At 37.3% G+C, this 22,249-nt stretch overlaps 1 protein-coding gene across 1 annotated transcript in view; it reads right to left on the bottom strand.

Moving 5' to 3' along the window:
* LOC124401200 (LARGE xylosyl- and glucuronyltransferase 1) overlaps positions 1-21,745 on the bottom strand; it is a 71,293-nt gene extending 49,548 nt beyond the window's left edge. The window contains exons 1-2 of the mRNA XM_046873277.1: positions 21,487-21,745; positions 16,172-16,363 (exon numbers count right to left, since the gene is read on the bottom strand). Of these exons, the coding sequence (XP_046729233.1) occupies positions 16,172-16,277 (106 nt within the window). The 5' untranslated portion in view covers positions 16,278-16,363; positions 21,487-21,745. The remainder of the gene's footprint in view (positions 1-16,171; positions 16,364-21,486) is intronic.
* Positions 21,746-22,249: the final 504 nt, after the last annotated feature.

Here is a 22,249-nt window from a genome sequence, read left to right as displayed (position 1 = left end):
GGTGAGGGATTACTGTATTAATGATTCAGAAGCACAGCTAACAGAGTAAACACCAATTGAAAGGTTAGTTTCAGAAGGGACACTTCAAACTTTTCAGAGTGCAGCATGGCTCACTTGGGATTTTCAATTAGCAGTCAGGACGGCGTGGTGATATACAGCATGCCTCGGGCAACACAAATAGCAATTTTCTGGTGAAGAATACTGACTATAGAACTAAACGAAAAGAGATCCAATTTCCCATCTTACATGAAACATACATCATTGTGTAGAACAGCAAAGAAAGACAAAAACAGCAGCTCTTAAGCTTTTGTGATTAGCACTACATAAGAAATCTAAGGGAAATTTTTTTACACATGTAAACAGCTATTATCTCCATTCTGTCTGAGAGGGAAAGAGAGGACCTCAGTCATGAAATGATTATCCTTATATCACGCTGACTCGAACAAATGTTATATTTTGCAAGCAAAGAACTAAATTATGATCTACAGCATTCATTAGCAGTTTCAGTCCTGCAATGAAAGAAAAAAAAAAAGTTTTATATATATATATATATATATATATATATATATATATATATATATATATATATATATATAGTACAGACCAAAAGTTTGGACACACCTTCTCATTCAAAGAGTTTTCTTTATTTTCATGACTATGAAAATTGTAGAGTCACACTGAAGGCATCAAGGGCTATTGGACCAAGAAGGAGAGTGATGGGGTGCTGTGCCAGATGACCTGGCCTCCACAGTCACCGGATCTGAACCCAATCGAGATGGTTTAGGGGTGAGCTGGACCGCAGAGTGAAGGCAAAAGGGCCAACAAGTGCCAAGCATCTCTCGGGGAACTCCTTCAAGACTGTTGGAAGACCATTTCAGGTGACTACCTCTTGAAGCTCATCAAGAGAATGCCAAGAGTGTGCAAAGCAGTAATCAAAGCAAAAGGTGGCTACTTTGAAGAACCTAGAACAGGGGTATTCAATTAAAATTCAAAGAGGTCCAGTTACTAAAATTTTCTCCCAGCAAAGGTCCGGATCTTATGTTGTCACTTAAAATAGTGTACCCTCATGTTAATAAAATTAATAACGCACATACATTTCTATATAATTTATTGTTAAATTTCAAGTGTTTTCAAAGTATTATGCTTTTAACATACCGAAAAGTCTGAACTTGTATGGCACTTGAATGGAAAACAATACTGTAGTTGTCTTTACTACATGTCAAGAAACAGACACTGAAATTATTCTGAATAAAATATATAAAAACTGCAAACACAGCTTTGAGCAGCCTGAACTTAGGGCCTATTTCAAGTAATGTAAAACATTCAGAATCTTTTGAATAAAATAAAAGTGCTTTTAATCTTCAAGAAAAAATATAAACAAAAGACATTTTAGCTGCCACCTTTTTAAAACATGAACTACATTTTAAATAAAATAACTGAATGCTTTCTTGTGTTGCGCCAAAATCCATGCGATCTTTAACGAACACTCATTTGCACGTTGCTGCCCTGTAAATGCATGCGTGATGACACGAGTAGACCTGTCATACTGTGCTTTCAATTCGATAATTTTACTTGCCCTCACTGCGGACTTCTGCGGGTACATTTCCTCAAACGACCCGTGTTTGGTCTCATAGTGACGCTTAACGTTGCCTTTTTATTAACGCCACATTTTCACAGCATATGAGACACAAAGGTTTAGAACTGGCTGCAGGCAGAATAAACATGTATTTGTTCGTCCATTCATCTTTAAAAGTTCGGTTTTCAGCATCTACTTTTCTCATTTTTGAGCAAGCCATTTTCTCTCATCTCCTCTCTATCTCTCTCTCACACTCGCTGTTGCTGAAAGGTAAACAATCGCTTATATATATATATATATATATATATATATATATATATATATATATATATATATATATATATATATATATATATATAAGGGATGCACCGAAATGAAAATTCTTGGCCGAAACCGAAAACCGAAAAATAGGGAAAGCAAGGCCGAAAACCGAAAGAAATTCTGCCAATTATTATTACCATTGCATTTATGGCTATGACTGTGTACTAACCTTACTAAAATCACGGCATTTCAAATTACAAATTATGAAAATATTTATTTATAGCACATTGCAACAATGCACAGGATAAAATTAATTAAAATTCAAACTTAAATGTTTAACTTAAATGCACTTCAATAATAATGGCCTGCTGAAAGGTTGTAAAATTAAGTATGTTCTTTCATAAAAACAAAGTGCATTCAGAACAAGAGCAACTGCTTAAAGATACAATACAACAATATCACTGGAAAACTTCCTGCCTTTTCAAAAACGTCCGCCACAGACGGAGTGCGCATGCTCGGAGGGGTTTTGCTTTTCTGTGCCGCGGTTCCTCTCATATTCAGCATAGCGATCGGGATGTTTGGATTTGAGGTAATAAATTAAACCCGATGTGGAGAAAGTTTTTGCAGACGCACCCCCTCTTGAAATTTTGCGATTACATGTTTTGCAAATCGCTCTCCGTGGATCTTTCTCAGATATACTGAAATGCGTCCACACCGACAAGCACGTGCAGGCCGCGGTTTCTGTTTGCGTCATCACAACAAACGTGTTTTTTCGGTGATCAAAATCTTCGGTGGCCAAATATTCGGTGCAACCCTAATATATATATATATATATATAAAGAAAAATCCAACCTTTTATTAAAGTACATTACTTTGGTGGTAAAAAAAATCACACATTTAGAAAAGAAAAAAAAAACTTGAAATCATGTGTGCCACAATTATTGGCACCCCTGATGTTAATACTTTGTACAACCTCCTTTTGCCAACAAGACAGCACTTAATCTCCTCCTATAACATTTCACAAGATTGGAGAACACAGAGAGAGGGATTTTTGACCATTCTTCTTTGCACAATCTTTCTAGATCATCCAGTGTCCTGGGTCCTCTCTTATGCACTCTTCTCTTTAGCTCGCCCCACAGGTTTTCGATTGGGTTGAGGTCTGGGGACTGAGATGGCCATGGGAGGACCTTGAGTTTGTGACTGCTGAACCACTTTTATGTAGATTTTGCCACATGTTTTGGATCATTATCCTGCTGAAAGACCCAATGACGACCCATCTTCAGCTTTCTGGCAGAGGCCATCAGGTTTTATTTAAAATATCCTGGTACTTCAAAGCGTTCATAATGCCATGCACCTAACAAGGTTCCCAGGGCCTTTGGAAGAGAAACAGGCCCACAGCATCACAGATCCTCCACCATACTTCACGGTGGGCATGAGGTGCTTTTCGGCATACTCATCTTTTGTTTTACGCCAGACCCACTTAGAGTGTTTGTTGCCAAAAAGCTCAATCTTAGTCTCATCTGACCAAAGCACACGATCCCAGTTGAAGTCCCAGTACCGCTTAGCAAACTCCAGGCGTTTACGTTTGTGAGTGTTAGTGAGAAAAGGCTTTTTCCTTGCATGCCTCCCAAACAGCTTGTTGGCATGTAGAGAGCGTCTGATGGTTGTTTTGGAGACTCTGTGACCCCAAGATGCCACTCTTTGATGCAATTCTGTGACGGTGAGCTTGGGAAATTTTTTTACTTCTCTTACCATCCTCCTCACTGTGCGTTGTGGCAAGATAAACTTGGGACCTCTTCCAGCCTTGTTTGTCACTGTTCCAGTTGTTTTAAACTTCTTAATGATTCCTCTGACTGTAGATACCGGCAAGTTAAGGCGAGTGGCTATTTTCTTGTAGCCATTGCCTGACTTATGAAGGTCGACACACATCTGCCTTACTTGAATGGTGTGTTCTCTTGTCTTTGCCATTTTGACAAATGGGTAAGAGAATTAGGCCTCTGTGTCACGTCATATTTATACCCCAGGAAACAGGAAATCATGAATTACTAATTAAAAGTCCCTAGATACCCTGACCAACCTTAGCAACTACAGAAAAATATATAAAAAAAAAAAAATTAAATTTTCAGAGGAATTGTTAGGTGCCAATAATTGTGGGACACATGATTTCAAGTTTTTTTTCTTTTCTAAATGTGTGATTTTTTACCACCAAAGTTATGTACTTAAATGAAAGGTTGGATTTTCTCTTTTTTGCATTTGGGTTCTATGTTGTTTTAAAAAAAAGGAGAATTTTTAGAAGTCCACGACCACATCTTAAACAGGGGTGCCAATAATTGTGGAGGGCACTGTATATATATAAAATCAAGATTTAGCACTAGCATAACTGATTTACACTGTGTAGGGTGCCATAAATATTAGCAAAGTTGATCTGGATGTGACAAAGCAAGGAAAACAACCTGTTTTTCAATGTTATTGCTTGCCACTTTGTGAAATGGCAGAATATAAAATCCCTCCCAGTAGGACAAAGCTGTTTATTGCACATCATGAAAAACAGGACATATCAGCATTTTGTGAGACAACCAAAAGCCAGAATGTAAGGCTATTCATTTTTATTTTATAAGACTATTATCTATTATTATTTTTAACATATTGTTGATTTTATCAGTTCTTACTATGAAATAGGACTTTTCCAGGAACAAGAAGAACTAACAGGAAATAATTATGGTGATTACATGTATTGAAATTATTAAAGGTTTATTATAAAAATTAACCGTATTTTTTGGACTATAAGCCGCTACTTTTTTCCCCACGTTTTTAACCCCGCGGCTTAAATATGAATTTTTCCTGCGTTTTTCCGGGTTTCACAAACTTCAAGCCAAAAAACTGAGCGACATAACATTAGACCAATGAAATTTCAGAACGGAAACGAAAAAAACACACCTCACCTGTGTTCTGAGCTGCACGGCATCGGAGAAGAAACGTTTTTTTTAAACGCACGACGATGCCAAAAGATAAACTCTCGAAAGAAAGGTAGGAGGAAGACAGTGAACAATGACTTTCTTGGTAGGCTACTGTTTAGATACAAGCCGTTGTAACGCGTTGAGTCTGGGTGAAGGGAGAGCTCACTAACTCCAGTTGCAACAGAAATCATAGAAGCACAGACAGGTTTCCAAAACTCTTGCTTTTTTATTTTTCTTGGCAACAGCGTTAAGGGTTAGTCAAAGAAACTCAGAAATGAGCATCAGAAAATAATAGGGACATATTCCTCATCTTGCACACACGCAGTAATACGGGAAAAATACAGTGCCAGGCTATTCCCAAAATACCGCTCTGCTCCTGAAGGAATCGCAACATATTTCACCCGTTACACCGTGTGTAACGTGTCTTTCATTAAAGCCTGTGTAAAGTTCATTGGTTGGCTTATAGACAGGTGCAGCTTATTTATGTTCAAAATAAAAGTATTTGTAAAATTCAGTGGGTGCGGCTTATATATGGTGCGCTTTATAGTCCGGAAATTACGGTATGTAAAAAAAAACATTTTAAGGAAAAGATTCAAGAAGAACTCACACTGGCTAACAACATACATGTCCTTAGTCTCCCATGTCTACAGAGTTCACACTCTATTAACTTGTCACTCAGGGGCTCCGGTGGCAATTACACAGACTGTGGTGTGTGCAGAACATGAACAGTTGCTGCGCTGTAGATCTGGTGTAATTTTCCAGATGTAGAGAAAATGGTGAGTACTACAGGCTGTTTGAATGTTAAGTTTTTTACAAGTTAGCACAGCTGAATGAAACAAGGCAGTGGAGCAGTGGAATATATTTTGAAACCAGCGTTATTGTATCGGTCCTGGTCCAGCGTAGCACTCCCATACATGTGTTTTTTTTCTTCATTAACTTAATGTGAAAGCGGGAAAAACCTGAACTATGTTACACTGATTAAAGTTTGTCCATTGAAAAGTGCTGGAAAGCGATACTCCAGCACTGCAGACTGAGAAACTGTCCAATAAACAATGTGTGGATGCCCCAGCACCTTTGCTTCACTCAAGGCTGAGCTTTATTTGCTGAAAAGATTGTGGATTTTATCTTACTGAACTGGCAGGAGCTGGAAGAAACAAACAAACAAAAAAAAACAACCCACCAACATCTGTTCAGTAGCCGTGGCATCTGCTGGACAACATCTGCATTTGCGTCAAAGTTTTTTTTCTTTTTAGAATACAACCATAAAATCACTTTGCGACAGGAGTAATTATATAAAACGTACATGCAACATTTTTCATTCCTTGTATCTATTTAAGTAAAATCAGTCTTGTGCCAAAAATAATAGAATTGCACATGCCGCTTTGGGATTTCTTGGTGCGCTTTATCGTTTCAGGGCGTGTAGCACTTTTTGTCACAGATTAATTGTTGTACTTTCAAGATAAAAGTAATCTAGTTCGATATAGTAGTCTAAAATAATATGGCAAGAGCAAGTATTGGCCTAGAACATGACATTTCCAAAATACATTTCTAAAGCTGTCAGACCAAAACCTGCATAAAATATGATGCGATGGTAGGAACTTTCACACTTAAAGCCAAATCTTTATACAGTATTTTATTGGCAAGAGGTGAGAGCTTGGTGCATCTACATACTTTCACCCAAATCAGTCGCACATGATCACTCTCTTTAATTCCCAAAGCCCCATGAACCTGAACAATTCCATTATATACATCACCCACCCGAAACAAAGCTCTCTAGATTATCTTTAAACAAGATAAAGGCTGCTGACAGCTCTATTGCTCGGTCTGTCATCTGAAATGTTTCAGTGATGGAAGATGGTGTAGGAAATAGGAACACACAGAGCCCACTATCATCCGATACTGATCCTGTATTCATATTCTTTAAATGAGATGAATGAGGTGACTTTCCGCCAGCTTCGGCTGCCAAGTTTTGCCAAAAAATTAAAGACTCGAAAGCAGTTGGGTCTCTGTATCACTATGCGTGTGTGGGGATTGATTTTTAAATAAATAAAAGGAATGGTAGCTGAAAGAAATCAGCAGGAGTTTCTAGTTGATGCAATTCAAGGTTATTTTCATCAATAATAAATTGATGAATAAAGTCAGGTACTGATGTCAGGTGAGGAGGTCTGGGGTGCAGTCAGCATCCCAATTTACCCTAAAGGTATTTAATAGGGTTGAGGTCAGAGCTCTAAGGCAGGCCACGCAAGAGCTTCCACTCCAAGCATTGCAAACAAATTCTTCATGCTGGCTTTGTGCACAGAGGCATTGCCTAGTCTCCTAGTTCACGTGAAGGGAAAATTTAATGCTACTACAATCAAATTCTATACTATTTGGTGCCACCATATTTGTTGTAACAATTTCAGGCAAGAACCACATATGACTCAAAAGGTCAATTGTCCCAATTCTTTTGTCCAAATATTGTGCATTTATAGGCATTTATATTCATAAGCTGAGCTCATGTTATTTCATTAAAAAAAACGTTCAATAAAATGTTATATACAGATTAATCAGTACGATATAATCAATAAGCAGTTAAAATGAAGCTTTAGAAGTGTGCTTTCAGGTTGACACTGTTCAAGCTCAACTGTATATGTGGGTATTTTAAGGTTTCATTTTTTTGTGGTGAAACATGCTGATGTAATTGGAAAACAGTAGGGGTGAAACGGATCATGATTGATCACGACTAGTGTAATTTTTTTTTTTACTTGCAGATTAGTCTGATTTTTTTGTAATTTCACAGTGAAAGACAGTTTTTTTTCCTGCCGGTGTTGTTGAAGTAATTTGGCAAATACACAGAGCAGTCATGTGGGGAGCAGCAGAAGAATTGAAAAGCCTCATAATTTAAATCGCACGTATGAGAGCATTTCCTCGCTTTAACTTTTCTTGTAATAAATAAAAAGTCAGTTATATTTGTCTCCTACCCCCTTTTTTGGTCATCTGAAAAAAAAGTTTTTTGACTCAAAAAACGTAAGTGATCTGAAGTTTTAATAATAATAAAAATAATAATTACAATAATAACAACAACCATTAAAAATATTTTTTCCCATTTTTCACTTCTAAATGAAAAAAGAACAGTGTGCATGTACCCAGCTGTGCTCCTGTGTGGTGTCAGTCAACATAAAAAAAAAAATAAATAAAAAAAAGAAACATGTCAAACCCTCAACATGGCCAAGCCAACCTTCAGACATTTTGATATTCCAAATCCTCCCTCTCGACATGTTCTACGCTTGGCATATATGAGAAACAGGTTTCAGAAACTTTGTTGTATAAGTTCCAGGAAAGAATTGAGCAGATCAACTAGTATACAATAAACTCATTTTGAGATCACACTCTGGCTAGACGTTGTCCTTGGCGTTACGGCTGTATAATTAAAGGAATTCAGACTGATTGAAATATTATCCATTTTCATCTCATAAATGTCAGTTTGGACTGAGCAAAAATGAGGTTAAATGTATGTCGCTGAAGCAAATACTGTAAAAATACAAAAAGTCAAACTGATAAAGCTGTCCCAATGAGAAGGCAGAATAAGGATATTTATAAGGAAAATGGGTTTTTGCCCATTATTTTGATGTTTGCACACATGCGTACTATCGTGTGCCATGAAAAAACTTATTTTAAATAAGCAAACAAACATTCTGTACTCCATTGAAAATATGCCAAATTAAGCAAAAGGGACTGGCAATCTTCTGAGTTCTCTTTGGCTTGTGCACCACGAAAATATAGGCTTTTTTTAATGCCTAATTTTTTTTTTCTTACACCATCTTCCTGGATTGAAAAGCTGGACTAAATTCACGCCCTCATTATATTTCAAAGGCCTGCCTTTGGTATGAGCTGGTGTGAGCAGCATGAAAGACAGTGAACGTGTAAGAAAACACGCAGCATTAATGAGATCAGCGGTGGAGCCAAGAGTCAGCTATTAGCATATGATACTGCTGGAATACATTTGAACAGCCAGATCCATTGAACCAGCCAAGGTCCTACTGGGTCAGTTTGCAATATCCAATCAATCACTCCTTCAACACCTTCATGCTCTCGCTGCTCAATGATACAAGGAGCAAACAAAGACTTGGCTCAGCGATAGGGCATCACCATGGAAACAGGCAAACAGAGTGCATACTAAAATGAGGACTGGCTGTTGAGAGCTCCAGAGCCAGCGTGGGGGACCAAAGCTCCAGTAGAGCCACAGGCAGTGACTCCGGTGATGACAAGGAGACAGAAATGACCTTAAAGACACAGCATGTAACTTCAGGGGATTTATTCTGTAGCTCTGTATATATTGTAAGAATCTCATAATAGAATACTTTGTAATCAGTTATGCTGCACACAACTCCTCGGCATATGCTAATATGATAGTGAAGAGTAGCACCTCAATAAGCATTCAAAGAGCATTCAAGTACTAGAAGGAGGTAACGATCTCCTGTTGTTTTTGTGGAGCTGTGCTTAGCATTGCAGAAAAGTAATGAAAATGAAAAATGTAATGAGAGTCGCGAAGGAAAAGTTTAGCTAATAGATAGCTAGTTGCGTTGGCATACAATAATTAATATTAAACAACTGCTATCAATTGATTCATTCCCAGCAGAGGGAAGCAGTATCAGTAGCATAGACAAACACAAAGTTAGGGAACAAGCTAGCTAGACAATAATAATCAAGATATGACAAGGCTACATGGCCTTCCTGTGTTGAATAATTGAATCGTCCTTTTTTAGTACAAGAGAAGACAACATGGCCGAGTAGGTTTGCAATGTGAGCCAAGAACGATAACGTATCACTCAACAATACTGCAAATATAATTATTTGCAGGAGTAAGCAGGAACTTCTCAAAGCAAACAAGACGAGATAATGCATTTTTCAGATATGCGGGCCAGCCATGGTAAATATAATCAGCAGCATTGATATGAGGTATATTTTTATTCTTGGTATTAAGATCAGGTGATCAGACCTGGATGTCAATGTGAATAGTGATAAATGCATCTTGTGATCCAATCACGCAGGTCACTCGTGGAGGTCTACTGGAATGCATTAGAGTTACAAATAGCAAAGTATCTCTGACAGCATCAAAAGACCAGCTAATCACAAGGAGGTTTTTTTTAAGAGTGAAGAAAGGACGTTGTGAATAAATGTGTGAATTTGGTTTATATATATTTATTTATATTTTAAAATAAAAATGGTAAAAGAGAAATGCGCGCTGCATTAATCGTGCGTTAATTAAATTAGTGCCGTTAAAAAGGATTTGCGTTAACGTGTTCATTTTGACAGCCCTCTATAATAGCCGATTACCCCTAGTCTGAGAGAATGGCCAGTTTTGCCCTTTTGGAATTCTACCAGAATGCGGTTCTGCTGCACTAGTTAATTAAGTTAATTGTTCAATAATAGGTCGATATATAAAAAAAATTGACAAACCGAATCCAGTCAGAGTGAAAGAAAATATCAGGCCTGAACAGTTATCTATCATGACCATCCACTTGTGATCAGATGGCCAAAGAAAATTGTTCAAGTGGCTTAAGTGTGAGAAATGATTGGTTTAGTGTTGCATAACTGTTGATGAAAAGACTGCTGTTTCGACAATTAAACAGATTTTTTTGTACAAAAATTTTAAGATTAGTAGATAGTAAATAATGTTTAATATAAAAAAATAATTATGTTTGAGGCACGTGAAAGAAAAACTCGATCAATGTTTCAGATGGACACTAACACTCAAGTGACAAAAGTGGCCTGCTGGGGGCAACATTAACAAGTTCTCACCTTTGACTATGTGTGCGAAACAGAGTGGGAATTTCATTTGGTCGAGACGGCGTGGTGATATACAGTGTGCCTTGAGCAAGACAAATGTTATTATTTAATTATTCTTATTATACAAAAAAGTCTGAAGGGGTGGCAAAATGTAGCTCCCACAGAAAGTGAGAAGCTCAGTATGAGAGTCGTTTTAAATGCTATAACTGTGTAGCAGTATGAATGTACATTTACGTTAATGGCATTTGGCAGACCCCCTTATGCAGAGCAACTTCTCATTCATACAACTGAGCAGCTATTGGGTTAAGGGCCTTGCTCAGGGGCCCAGGAGTGGCAGCTAATGTGGCTGGGATTTGAACTCACTTTCTTCAGAGCCAAAGTCCAATGCCTTAACCACTAAGCTACCACCTTCCATGTAGTCACTGAACAGACTGAACGGCCCAGCATTATCTCCCTTCTGTCTGAGATGGGATCAGTGAATCTGAACCCTGAAAAACAAAAGCAATTTTTAGAATGCTTAGGTTATGACAGTTGGGATTTTATTGTGTGAACAGCTTAGGGCCTATTTTCAGAGGATTCCTCACAGCTGCTTGCTCTAATGCCTGTTGGCAAAGATGCCATGTGTTTTATGCTTTACATCTTAGAGTCAGTGTCAAAGAAAAGGTTATCACTAGGCGGCATCTCTAATGTGTCAGAATGATGAAATATTTTAAATATTGCTCTTAATAATGGAAAAGCCTTAACAGTGTTCAAATGCTGAAAAGAGCCCACATTTCAACACTTCTATGAAAAGTTTGTGTCAAAGAAATGTTGAATTCCATTACTTTAAAGTGAATAAACAGGAAACATTTGGGCTCAAATATCGTGGTTGGCAAAGGGAATACGGGAAGACACACACAGCTAAAGCCGCACTGGCAAACCATGTTTGTTGCTAACGAGCCTCTGCTACAGAGCAATACCCTTTCCTGAGGACAGGATTCTTGCATTCAAGAGGGTATTTCATTGGATACACACAAAACTGCATGCTGAACTCTTCCTGGACGTGACAAAATATAAAGCTAAGATAAGAATTGCTTTAACACAGTTTTCTAGATACATATGAAATCATATGTCTGTCCATAAGGGACAGGTATAAAAACATAAGGTTTTTTTATTATAGCGGCACACGATTCAAGGACGATTTCTATAATAACAAAGCTAATAAGGCTGCAATGGTGGCCACATCCAACCATTCATTTATTTGCTAAAAGGGATTGTGGGCTAGAACCTGTTAAACTAGCATCTCAACAGTGCTTGTGGCCTCTGCAAAATCACTTCAACGCAGGGTTAAAACATAAAATCCAAACCAGTAGTTTAACTCACTCAAGCAGGCTGAGAAAAGTCAGTCTTGTAGTAACACATGATTTGTCACAATATAGTGATTTAGGATTTTTTTTTATGCTTCATCTCTTTACGAATTTCCGAATGTAAACAGGCAAGAAGATAGCTCTACTTCAGGGCAGATAACAGCCTCCGTAATCAATGGTGTATGAAAAACTCAATTTATTTTAAAGCTGTAGGACCAGAACCTACATTAAATATTTCCTTGTTGTGTCTGATGACGCCCATGTGACTGCCCATATTAGGGGTAGTGAAGCATTTGACTAGTGGATCTTTGCCAGTGATGTTCACGCTCACACCACACCACATGAAGTGTATTTTATTTGTAAGAGCTGAGTGCTTGGTGCGTCGACATGGATTGTCAAAATAAGCTCTCCAAATTGTCTCAGATATAATATAAAGGCTGTTGACAGTTAGATTGTTCTGTCTGTCAAGTGAAATCTATTTCAGTGTTGGAAGATAGTGGAGAAAATATCCTTGTTAGCATCTTCGTCGGCTTGGGTGGTGGGGTCAAACCGATAAACCCTTTTCAGCATTTCATATTTTAAAATGCTTCAAATCACTCACAAGCTTTTTTACAAAATTAGAGATTTAATCAGAAATGTATTTAGTCGGTCAAATGAGAAGCTGTCACTTCTAAATGCAATGAACCCTAAACAACAATAAACGTGGGCTGCATGCCCTGGAGACACCATACAAATAATGTAATATACCAGATTACCATGTTAATCAATGAAATTGTAAGGTGAGGTATTCAGCATTTACTATACACAATATTGAAAATTGGTTTTAAAAAAAACCTTGGCTGACCAAACAGATAAACATTATCTTTTTATTGCTTCATTTCTACTCAAGAACCCATTCCTGAATTCAAAAGTTTAGCCAAAAAAAAAAAGTCCTCAGGTGTTTTACACTGAAGTAAGACATTTTTAGTCAGTGATATTTCGATTGGCCTCCCTAGGGTACACGATTGCGTGTTGCCCAGCAGTCGATGAGCACCGTGACAGACTCAGCAGTGACTATCGAAGAGAACGTACAGCATTAATGAGATCAGTGGTGGAGCCAGAAGTCAGCTATTAGCATACGTTACTGCTGCAGCGCATTTGAACAGTCAGATCCATTGAATCAGCCAAGGTCTTACTGTGTCAGTTTGCACTATCCAATCAATCACTCCAACACCTTCATGCTCTCTCTATTCAATGTAAAAAAAAAAAACATAAGGATAGGGCATCGCTATGGAAACAGAAAAAACAGAGAGCAACCAAAAATGAAGAGAGGAGAGATTTGGTCTTGATTTGCCTCTGGCCAAAATAGTAAATATTCATGAGGTGAATGCTAATGAGAGGAGAGATCCCGGTTGTCACAGCCAGCAAGAATATGTGTGATTTGACTCAAACAGTTCAAAGGTTTTTGTCTTTACTCATGCGTCTCAACAAACTGCACATATGCACCTAAATTGAAGTAAAGTGTGAAACCTACATTTTCAGGCTAGTACAAAAATATGCTAATTACGGTATCTGTACAAGCAAGTACCGTTTTTAGAAAACCTTCCCGGAGGCTTCATGGTAAAACTGTAACATGAATGTATAATATGTATATTTTGTCACTGAATATGCCTGTATCCTAAACTATCATTTATATGCTAGTGCTGGTTAAGGGTATAACTAGTTGAAGCTATGGGCGTTTCTAACTAATAGTGGTGGTGTGACTAATGGTTACAAAGTGTCTGATTAATAGTAACTAATTAATGACGGTTAAGAGTATGACCAGTTTTGGTTAACGGTCAGTCTTGTGTTGGTTAAAGGTCTGACAAGTGATGGTTATGATTCTGATGAGTGATGATTAAGGTTATGATGAGTGGTGTCCATTTTTTCCACAAAGAGCCGGTGTGCTTGCAGGTTTTCATTCCATCCAAACATGTGCACACCAAATTCTACCTGTTTAAATCTAATGATTTTCATTTTCAAGACTACCAGGTGTGGCCCTTGATTGATTGGGATGACAACCTGCACCCACACTAGCCCCTTGTAAAAAAGAAAAAACTTGACACCCCGGTATAGGCAGTGGTAGTGGTATGAGTAGTGGGGGGAGTAGTGATTAAGAGGGGTGCATACCACGACAGTGCATACCAGCTTCCGGCATCATTTTACAGTACTGTACGTATAGCCTACTCTACTTACGTCCAAATCGTGTTACGACCGGTCTGTCGGTCCCAATCGTGGTTGTAAGTCGACGACTACCTGTAGTCTTGGTTTTGGGTTTGACTGGATAAGGATTTGATGAGCTGTAGAAAAGTGTCTCACCAGCGGTGGCTCAGTGGTTTAGGCATCAAATCCCAGCACCACTGGTCTACCACCTGACCCTTGAGCAAGGTTCTTAAAGAGTAGGCTAAGTTCAAATACCGGTTTTGGTGGGTCTGTAAGGAAATCCTTTGCTATTGTTCTGTACATCATCAATGGCAGGTTCTTTTTGAGTCTGAATAAATGTATCATTTCATGTGCAAGATAAAGCCACTGCACTGCAAATGCAGATGTACATGTTGGAGTGGCAGAGGAGAACAGAGTGTACATTTGTCTTACTTAACATCAATTAACTTCGCAAAACTGCAGTCGGGAGTCATCGAGAATGCATTTACATGCACTACATGAGCAAGTGGAGCATTTCCTACATGTTTTAAAGAGATTTTTGGACAATGAATGGAAATTAATTTGTAAAAAACATTAAGACAGTATGACAACAAACGTTTAAAAAATATCACGGGTTGGATGGAGTATTAATGCAGTAATATAAGTGATAATGTTAAAAAACTCTTGTAAAAAATGGTGAAAAACTGGAGGTTTGATTACACTGTAGAATTTTGGAGTCATAGTTTACATTCCCTTAGATAAAAGAGCCAGTACAAATCAATACAAAGTTATTCTGACTAATCAGCTTTAGTCTTTGATTAAATGTGGGAGTGGCCACATCTCTATCTACAGGACACAAGCGCTCACAGAATAGTTGAGAGATTGTTAACATGGTGTAAGTTATACACAATTGCTTTTTTAGTCACAAGATCTCAAATTAACGGAACGCCTATAGGAGATTTTGGATCCAAGTGTTCAAACACACTCTCCAGCTTTAACATCAAAACGGCAACTGAGGGAATATCTTGGAAGAATGATGTTCATCCCTCTGACACGGTTCCAGAGACGAGATGCAGAATCTCTGACAAAACTCCCGCTGGCAACTTGAAGTGTCTGAACACCATACTAAGTTATATTTATTATTTCCTTTAAATGGTCACCCATGTGTACATTTAACTTTCAAAATGTCTTAAAAAAAGAAAAGAAAAGCGGTGGCCGGTAAACAAAGGACTGTTTAGGATGTTCAAGTTCACTGAGCCAAAATAAGAAGCATAATAAATAATTCACATAACTAATAATGTGGAGGCAGGAAAAAATTTCTCTTTGGGCCACAAAGCCATTAAAACCTACTGGACTAAATCATTTGAAGGAAGTAATCAATTTTAACCACGGTACAGTGGCTCAATTCATCATAGTGTAAAAAAAAAAATAAACAGCAAAAATAAGTCTGTGATGAACTTTGATGTGAAAGAGATACATTATGATGGAAGATACATCTGTGTCGTGCGGAGTGGAGAAGAGTTTGTGCACGAGTAAAAATCACTTAGACAACTGAAGCGACTCCACTGATGTGTTTCACTAGATTATTTCTGCTGTATCGAGTGTTTACAGCAATCAATCTGACAAAGGCACAGTTTTGCATTTTGCAGTGTTTGTCATGTTAATGCCTAAGGCAGAACTAAAAAAAAATAATCCTGGCTTTTAAGTCACGTTCTCTATTATTGTTGTTGTATTCTAAAATGCTATCGCGCTTATTTTTTATATAAAAGATCATGAGTGCCGTTGTCTCATTATCACTGTGGGCAGGAAAATTAATGGCTATAAATGATGCCTCCTTTTCTTAGCTGCCTATTATTGACAACTCAGACGATAAGTCCATACTGAATTACTTTTAACTAGCAGCAGGTAAAGACAATTATATCCCTTGTTAATGGCTTGTGGATCACATGTCCAATATCTCTGGAAGAAATTTAACTCAAAGTCAATTTGAAATGAATGATATTGATTGGAAATCATCTCTGCTGCTTCTCTGCTGTAGACCTCTTCTAACCTCCCATGTAGAGATTTACTATCAGTATTAGTATTAATATAGATTTCCTAACCTGTGAAGATTGCAGCAGACAGATATAGCCAGGTGAGGGCAGGGATAAAAATCAAGGCGACGGATGCAGCCAGGAACTTCCTGCGCCCACGACACATTCCCAGCATCCTCTGGAGCCCAAGAGGGGGCGTTCAGGAGGCTGAGAGACCTCTGTGCAGGCAGTAGATGTTCACCAGGTGGTGCATGGCACTGTCTAAAAAGAAATAAAGGGTTATTCATGGCACAATTCCAAAACAAAGACATTGCTGTCAAAAGAGAAAGTCAAACTCAAGGATTAAGGAGGTAAAAAGGCTGTAATACTGCTAGAGTTTAAGCGAGGAAATATAAAACAGAAAATATGGTGTTGTGGATTATTCTATTTTCCTGCACTGTAATATTCCATTAATCACAATCACCATTCATCGATATAAAGAGTAAAGTCTGATGTTCAGCAAACACAGACTATAAAAAGGCAAGCATTCCAACAGGCATTTGTCTTTTTAATATGCTACACAAAGCTGTTCACCTTACACTAATCTTTACTCCAGTTTGTGGTCATTTTATTTGACTGGTGAGGGCCGACACCGAGAGCACAAATGCAGGCAGCAGAAAAGCTTCGACACGGCTGTTCCACATAACTGTGAGATGAGTCTTTCAATGACAATAAGTGATCCATATTACTGTCAGAGTAAAATATCCTGGCCAAGCTTAACTGCAGATGAAGGAGCTTTACAAGCACAATCCGTCTTCCATGTTGTGCTCTAGTTTTGAGGGGTGACTGACGTCAAGGCCATTGATTCAAGATGAAAGAGAAAGAAGAGAATGAATGGAAGAGAATGAATGTGGGGTTTTTTAGACAGAAAAAAGAAAGGAATGAGACATGGAAGGAACAATAGAATTAATAGAAAAATTTTAATTTATTTGTATGTATAAGTAGACTTTTGAAAGGCATTATATTAAAACTAAATTTAGTTGTTGTTATTATTATTATTATTATTATTATTATTATTATTAATATAAACAACTGTGCCAAAAGCATCTGGTCAATGAAATGCTATTTTCCAAAAGCCATTAAATAATGATGATGATAGAAATCATATTGTTAAATTAAGACACACTTGCAAAAAAAAAGAAAAAAAAAAGAAATGTAATAATTATGAGGTCTTAAGACAGCAATCTGTAATTCCCAAAAGCTGAAAGACAAAAAAAACACCATAATTGGACAATTACGATTTATAAGATCAATCGAATGCAGCGTTACTGTTCATGATGCAATATATTGGCAATAGACTAGACTCTTAATAGGTGTCTAAGAATGATGTCTCAACTGTATATAATCACAATATTCAGTGTACTTCATCAACAGTATTTGAAAGACACAATAGGCTACTTTTGAATGAATTAACAAATGATATATCCTAGTAAAATATTAGGCACTTGTTCTAACTACTTTAGCTTTGCATATCACAGTATCCCATCATGCAAAGGACCACAGTATTACAAAAACACAAAATTTCTTTTTTTTACACAAAATAATGAACGTCAAATTGTGATTTGGTGAATAAATGACCATGCTTCGCACCTGTGTTCTAACATCAAGTACTTTAAATCAATATAACTAAGACATATCATTCATTTTAGATAGTGTGAAGCCCTATTGCCATGGCAACATCATCAGTCCTTATTTTCCCTGAAAAGTCTCTCAGCTTGCCAAACTGGAACCATTTCTGTCCCTTTTTCAATACACTGCTTTCACCTAATAAAATACAAGAACAACAGGTCTATATAAGTATATTGCTACGCAGAGTCACCATTATGGACAAACACACTGGTGTAGGAGGTGAGAGACGAACTCACACTGTAGCCAAACAAGTGCTGAGCAACTCGCTGAAGCATTACTCATTTTTAATTCAGACATGTTGCCTCATATTTACCAACAGCTTAAAGCTGATTTATGCTTCTGCACAGACATCCATAAGCGTACTTGCATCCTGACCCAGAGAGAGGGTTTATAGGTAAACAAATTCTCACAAACTCATTGTGTGTGCAGAAATGTGTGCCAAATAAGAGCTGTTTGACTGAGCAGAATAATTATAACAATCATGGTAATGTTATGCCGATGTAGTCCCAATGTTGTCATAAGAGACATTTCTGTAACACTCATGCAAATTTTGTCTGTGTTGTCCCAATATTACCAATAGAACACTTTTCTTAACAATCCTGTCAACACTGTGCCAATGTTAGCACAGAGAAATTGAAAGTGACTTAAAACTGGTGTGTCTTCCCTAATGGCCCTATGGAAAAAAATATATTTGCCCAGCAGAATGGCCGCTAATTATCCAACAATGGCAAAAAACATAATGATTCAAATAATAAGTGGGTAATATATATAAAAAAAAAGGCAGCAGATGTTACAATTAAATTTTGATCTCCTTTAAAAGAACAAGAGAAATTTGCAATATTTTCGCTGCTATTATGCTAACGGGTTTTTTTTTTTGAGGAAGTCTCTCTCGAAGTTCAGGGGTCAGTCTATATTTATAGTCTATCATTGAGCACTATGCTGTTAAGTGCCATTTCACCCAAAAATCCATTCGCAGTAAAAACATCATGCCTGGATTATTGTTCCATGATTGCGAACAGATAACATCAAGTGACTTTAACAGGGAAATCAATACATCAGTCTGCTTGTTTATGGCAACATCTCAGATCGATTAAAGCAAGCACCGGGAAAGATAATAGCATCCATAACTTCTGCAGGTCAAAACAATAAAAAAAGCAACATTCTATATGTGCATATGGATGGTGAATTTTAAATACACAAAGAGAACGACTTGACATTCTACACTTAGCCTTAGAGGAAAAAAATGGGGGAAAAAATACTTTTATTTTACAATGTATTAAGCTCATGCCATGTACAGAGCTAAAGAATGAACAATCTAGTCTATGGTTCTAGCTTTAGCTCCTTCCCACCACCAAGTTGAGTGTGGTTCCATGAAATTCCGGAGTAATAACAGGAGCTTTGAGGATGGATTTGGACTGTAGTTAATGTCAACAATCTGCTACACTGACTCAGGACTACAGTTTGCTTCTGATCACCATCACTGTACAAGTAACATCGTTTATCTGTAATAAATAGCCATTTGGTGCAACCCAGATGAGAATGGGTTCCCTCTTGAGTCTGGTTCCTCTCAAGGTTTCCTCCTAATGCCATCTCGGGGAGTTTTTTCTTGCCACAGTCGCCACCGGCTCGCTCATCAGGGACAAACTTGCACTTATAAAGAACATCTTATTCATTTTTAGCACCACATTATCTGTGTAAAGCTGCGTTGAGACAATGTTCATTGTTAAAGGCTCTATACAAATAAAAATGAATTAAATTAAGTTGATATCAGGAACAGTCATTTTCGCAACAGTGAAAGAGACTGGATAATCATTGCTGTCTATGATAAGTGTTTAAATTAATGCTGGATTTTTTTGTCTGATCTGCCAGTTGGTTGGTATGCTAACTCTGGCTCCAAAAAACATTAATGATGAAATTCATTTTTTCATACATTTTACAGGCAAAATTTTTTGACGAGAACAAATACCCACAAATGAATACTGTGTTCAAAATTGTTTACTGTGTCTTTTCTTATATTTTTTATTGCCAAGTGTGGCTAAATATGAGCACAAGCAAGAACCAAAATCTTGAAAATACTTTTGGGGACAACACACACCAACAAATTAGTCAGAGAAATTCCAGTCATTTGGATTTGACATTATGTCTGTGTGTATCATTAATTACTGCATGGTAATATATTCATAACCAGTTAGCAATGAAAAGCACTGCAATTTCCACGGCAAGAACATTTCCCATAATGAGTTTCTGGTGTGTAAATATGTATGTAAACCAAACAGACATGCGTGTACTGCAAACATAATATAAGGCGGAAAAGGAAACAGCATTACTATCTCACTACTAAATGAAACAGATTAATATATGCAGTTTGCCCTTTTTGTGTTAAATGAGGACAAATGTATTGACTTTTTTTTTTTTATTGGCATCTTGAAGACACTCTTGAGTAAGTAGTCATCTCATTGACAAGAGACACATTAAGAAATATAAATACTGACAGTTTACCTCAAAATACATGGTTCAAGAGGTTGAGGTTGTAACACAAAACACAAGTTTTTTAAAAGCCTAACCATTTATGGAAAAAGGCTGTTTGGACAATATTAAACCAAAATTAATTTGTAGCAAAATTACTGGAAAAGAAGTATATGGGAAAGAATTGAAAGGCTTATGATCATTCAAACATGGTTTAGAATTTTCTTTTATTTTCTCATATTTTATATTTATTCTTCCTTTTATCTAATACACAGATTTCTGAAGGCTGATCAGGTTTACATATCACTGTAAGTTGTAGTCTGCATATAATATTCTGTTTGTGACAAATAGAAATCTTGAATTTCCGGTAGAAATGTCAGGCATTTTCGCCAAGCTAAAGATCTATATCCTAGTTAGTTACATTTTAGAGGTATGTCCTAGTTATGCAAATGTTCATAGATCTCCTAGTTAAATGGTAGAGATATCTCCTAGTGATATAAAGGTTGGCGATGTCTCGGTTATTTAAATTTAAATCTCCTAGTTAAATGTTACAGATATGTCCGTTAAAAAATTGTTAGATATATCCTAGTTAAATGTTAGAGATATCTCAGTTACGTTAATGTCAGATATCTCCAAGTTATTTAAATGTGAGAGACATGTCCTAGTTACATAAATGGTAAATATATACTAAATATATCTCCTAGTTATGTAAATGTTAGAGATATCTCCTAGTTATGTAATGTCCATGTAGGGTCATTTGCTAAGAAGTTTTGAGAGTAAATCAGTTTAGTTGTTTTTTCCAGAGATGGAAATGGAAACAGGGTATATTTTGATAAATCACAGCACTCAACGCAGCCGGAAGTGACGTCGGCGAACCAGTAGTCAAAACCCATGCTTCACTTGCAGTTACTCTGTTTTGTTATGAATGGTTTGGACACTTCTGTCTGTCCATGCTGCCTTTATTTTGTAAGTTTGTAATGATTAACTGAGCATTTGTGACCCAACGGAGGTGCAAATTACTGAGTGTAACATCACGGTTGCATTTTTATTGTTGCCATGTCCAGCTAGCATAACAAGCTAACCAAATACATAAAGCCTGTTATTTAATCATGTAGCACGTGAATGTACATCCTGTACATGATCCCTCCGATCAGACTACAAGGAATCCAAACATCAGGACAATTTCTGAAATGTGTTGCTAAGATGGAATAACTATAAAAAGCCTTTGTCTACCATGCTGGTTTGCTTACCATTGCAAACAATGCGCTATCTTCAAGTTTGGCATTAAAATGCAGTCTTGGGTTATAGAGCCAGTCATTATCCTCGAGTCGCTTGCAAGAAAACAATCCTCGATTGCGGTAATTTTGCGTTATCCTTCCACAGATCCTGTACTGCCAGGCAGATTGCTCCAGTTCTGCCAACTGAACTACCCAATAGACACATCCTAAATCCGCATCCCTTTCCTTTCTTTCCCTCCCTCCAGGGCCGCTTCCACGAAAACCTGGAAATAGACAGGGATCCGGGTCTGCACTTGAACATGAAAACATGAACATCTCTCTTTCTGCAAAACTACTGCAGAAATTACTGCATTAATCACATAGATTTTACACCAGAAATCAAAAAGCAACACACAACATATTTCACCGTTATTCTTTCCAACATTTTACATTTTCAAAAATTTTACTTATCTCCAAATTGAGCCAGTAAACAGAGGTTGCAATAATCCTATTATATAACTGCTAGAATGAGATATGAACAGAATGAAATATCACACTCAATGAGAAAAAAAGGAATGAACTCCTGTCCATCACATGCATATGCTGGGTTATTGCCAGATTTATTCCTCCTTTCCTGTTATATAACCTCTACGCTTCTGGGAAGACATTTAACTAGATTTTGGAGTGTGGCTGTGTGGATTTGCTTATTCATTCATTCATTCATTCATTCATTCATTCATTTACAATAGCAGTAGTGAAACCAGGCACTGATGTCAGGTGAGACGACCTGTCATGT

Source organism: Silurus meridionalis, chromosome 18 (assembly GCF_014805685.1).
Source record: "Silurus meridionalis isolate SWU-2019-XX chromosome 18, ASM1480568v1, whole genome shotgun sequence".
In the NCBI taxonomy this organism is placed as follows: Eukaryota; Metazoa; Chordata; class Actinopteri; order Siluriformes; family Siluridae; genus Silurus; species Silurus meridionalis.
The sequence above is the reverse complement of the archived record's forward strand: the minus strand, read 5'-3'. Positions and strand labels throughout refer to the sequence as shown.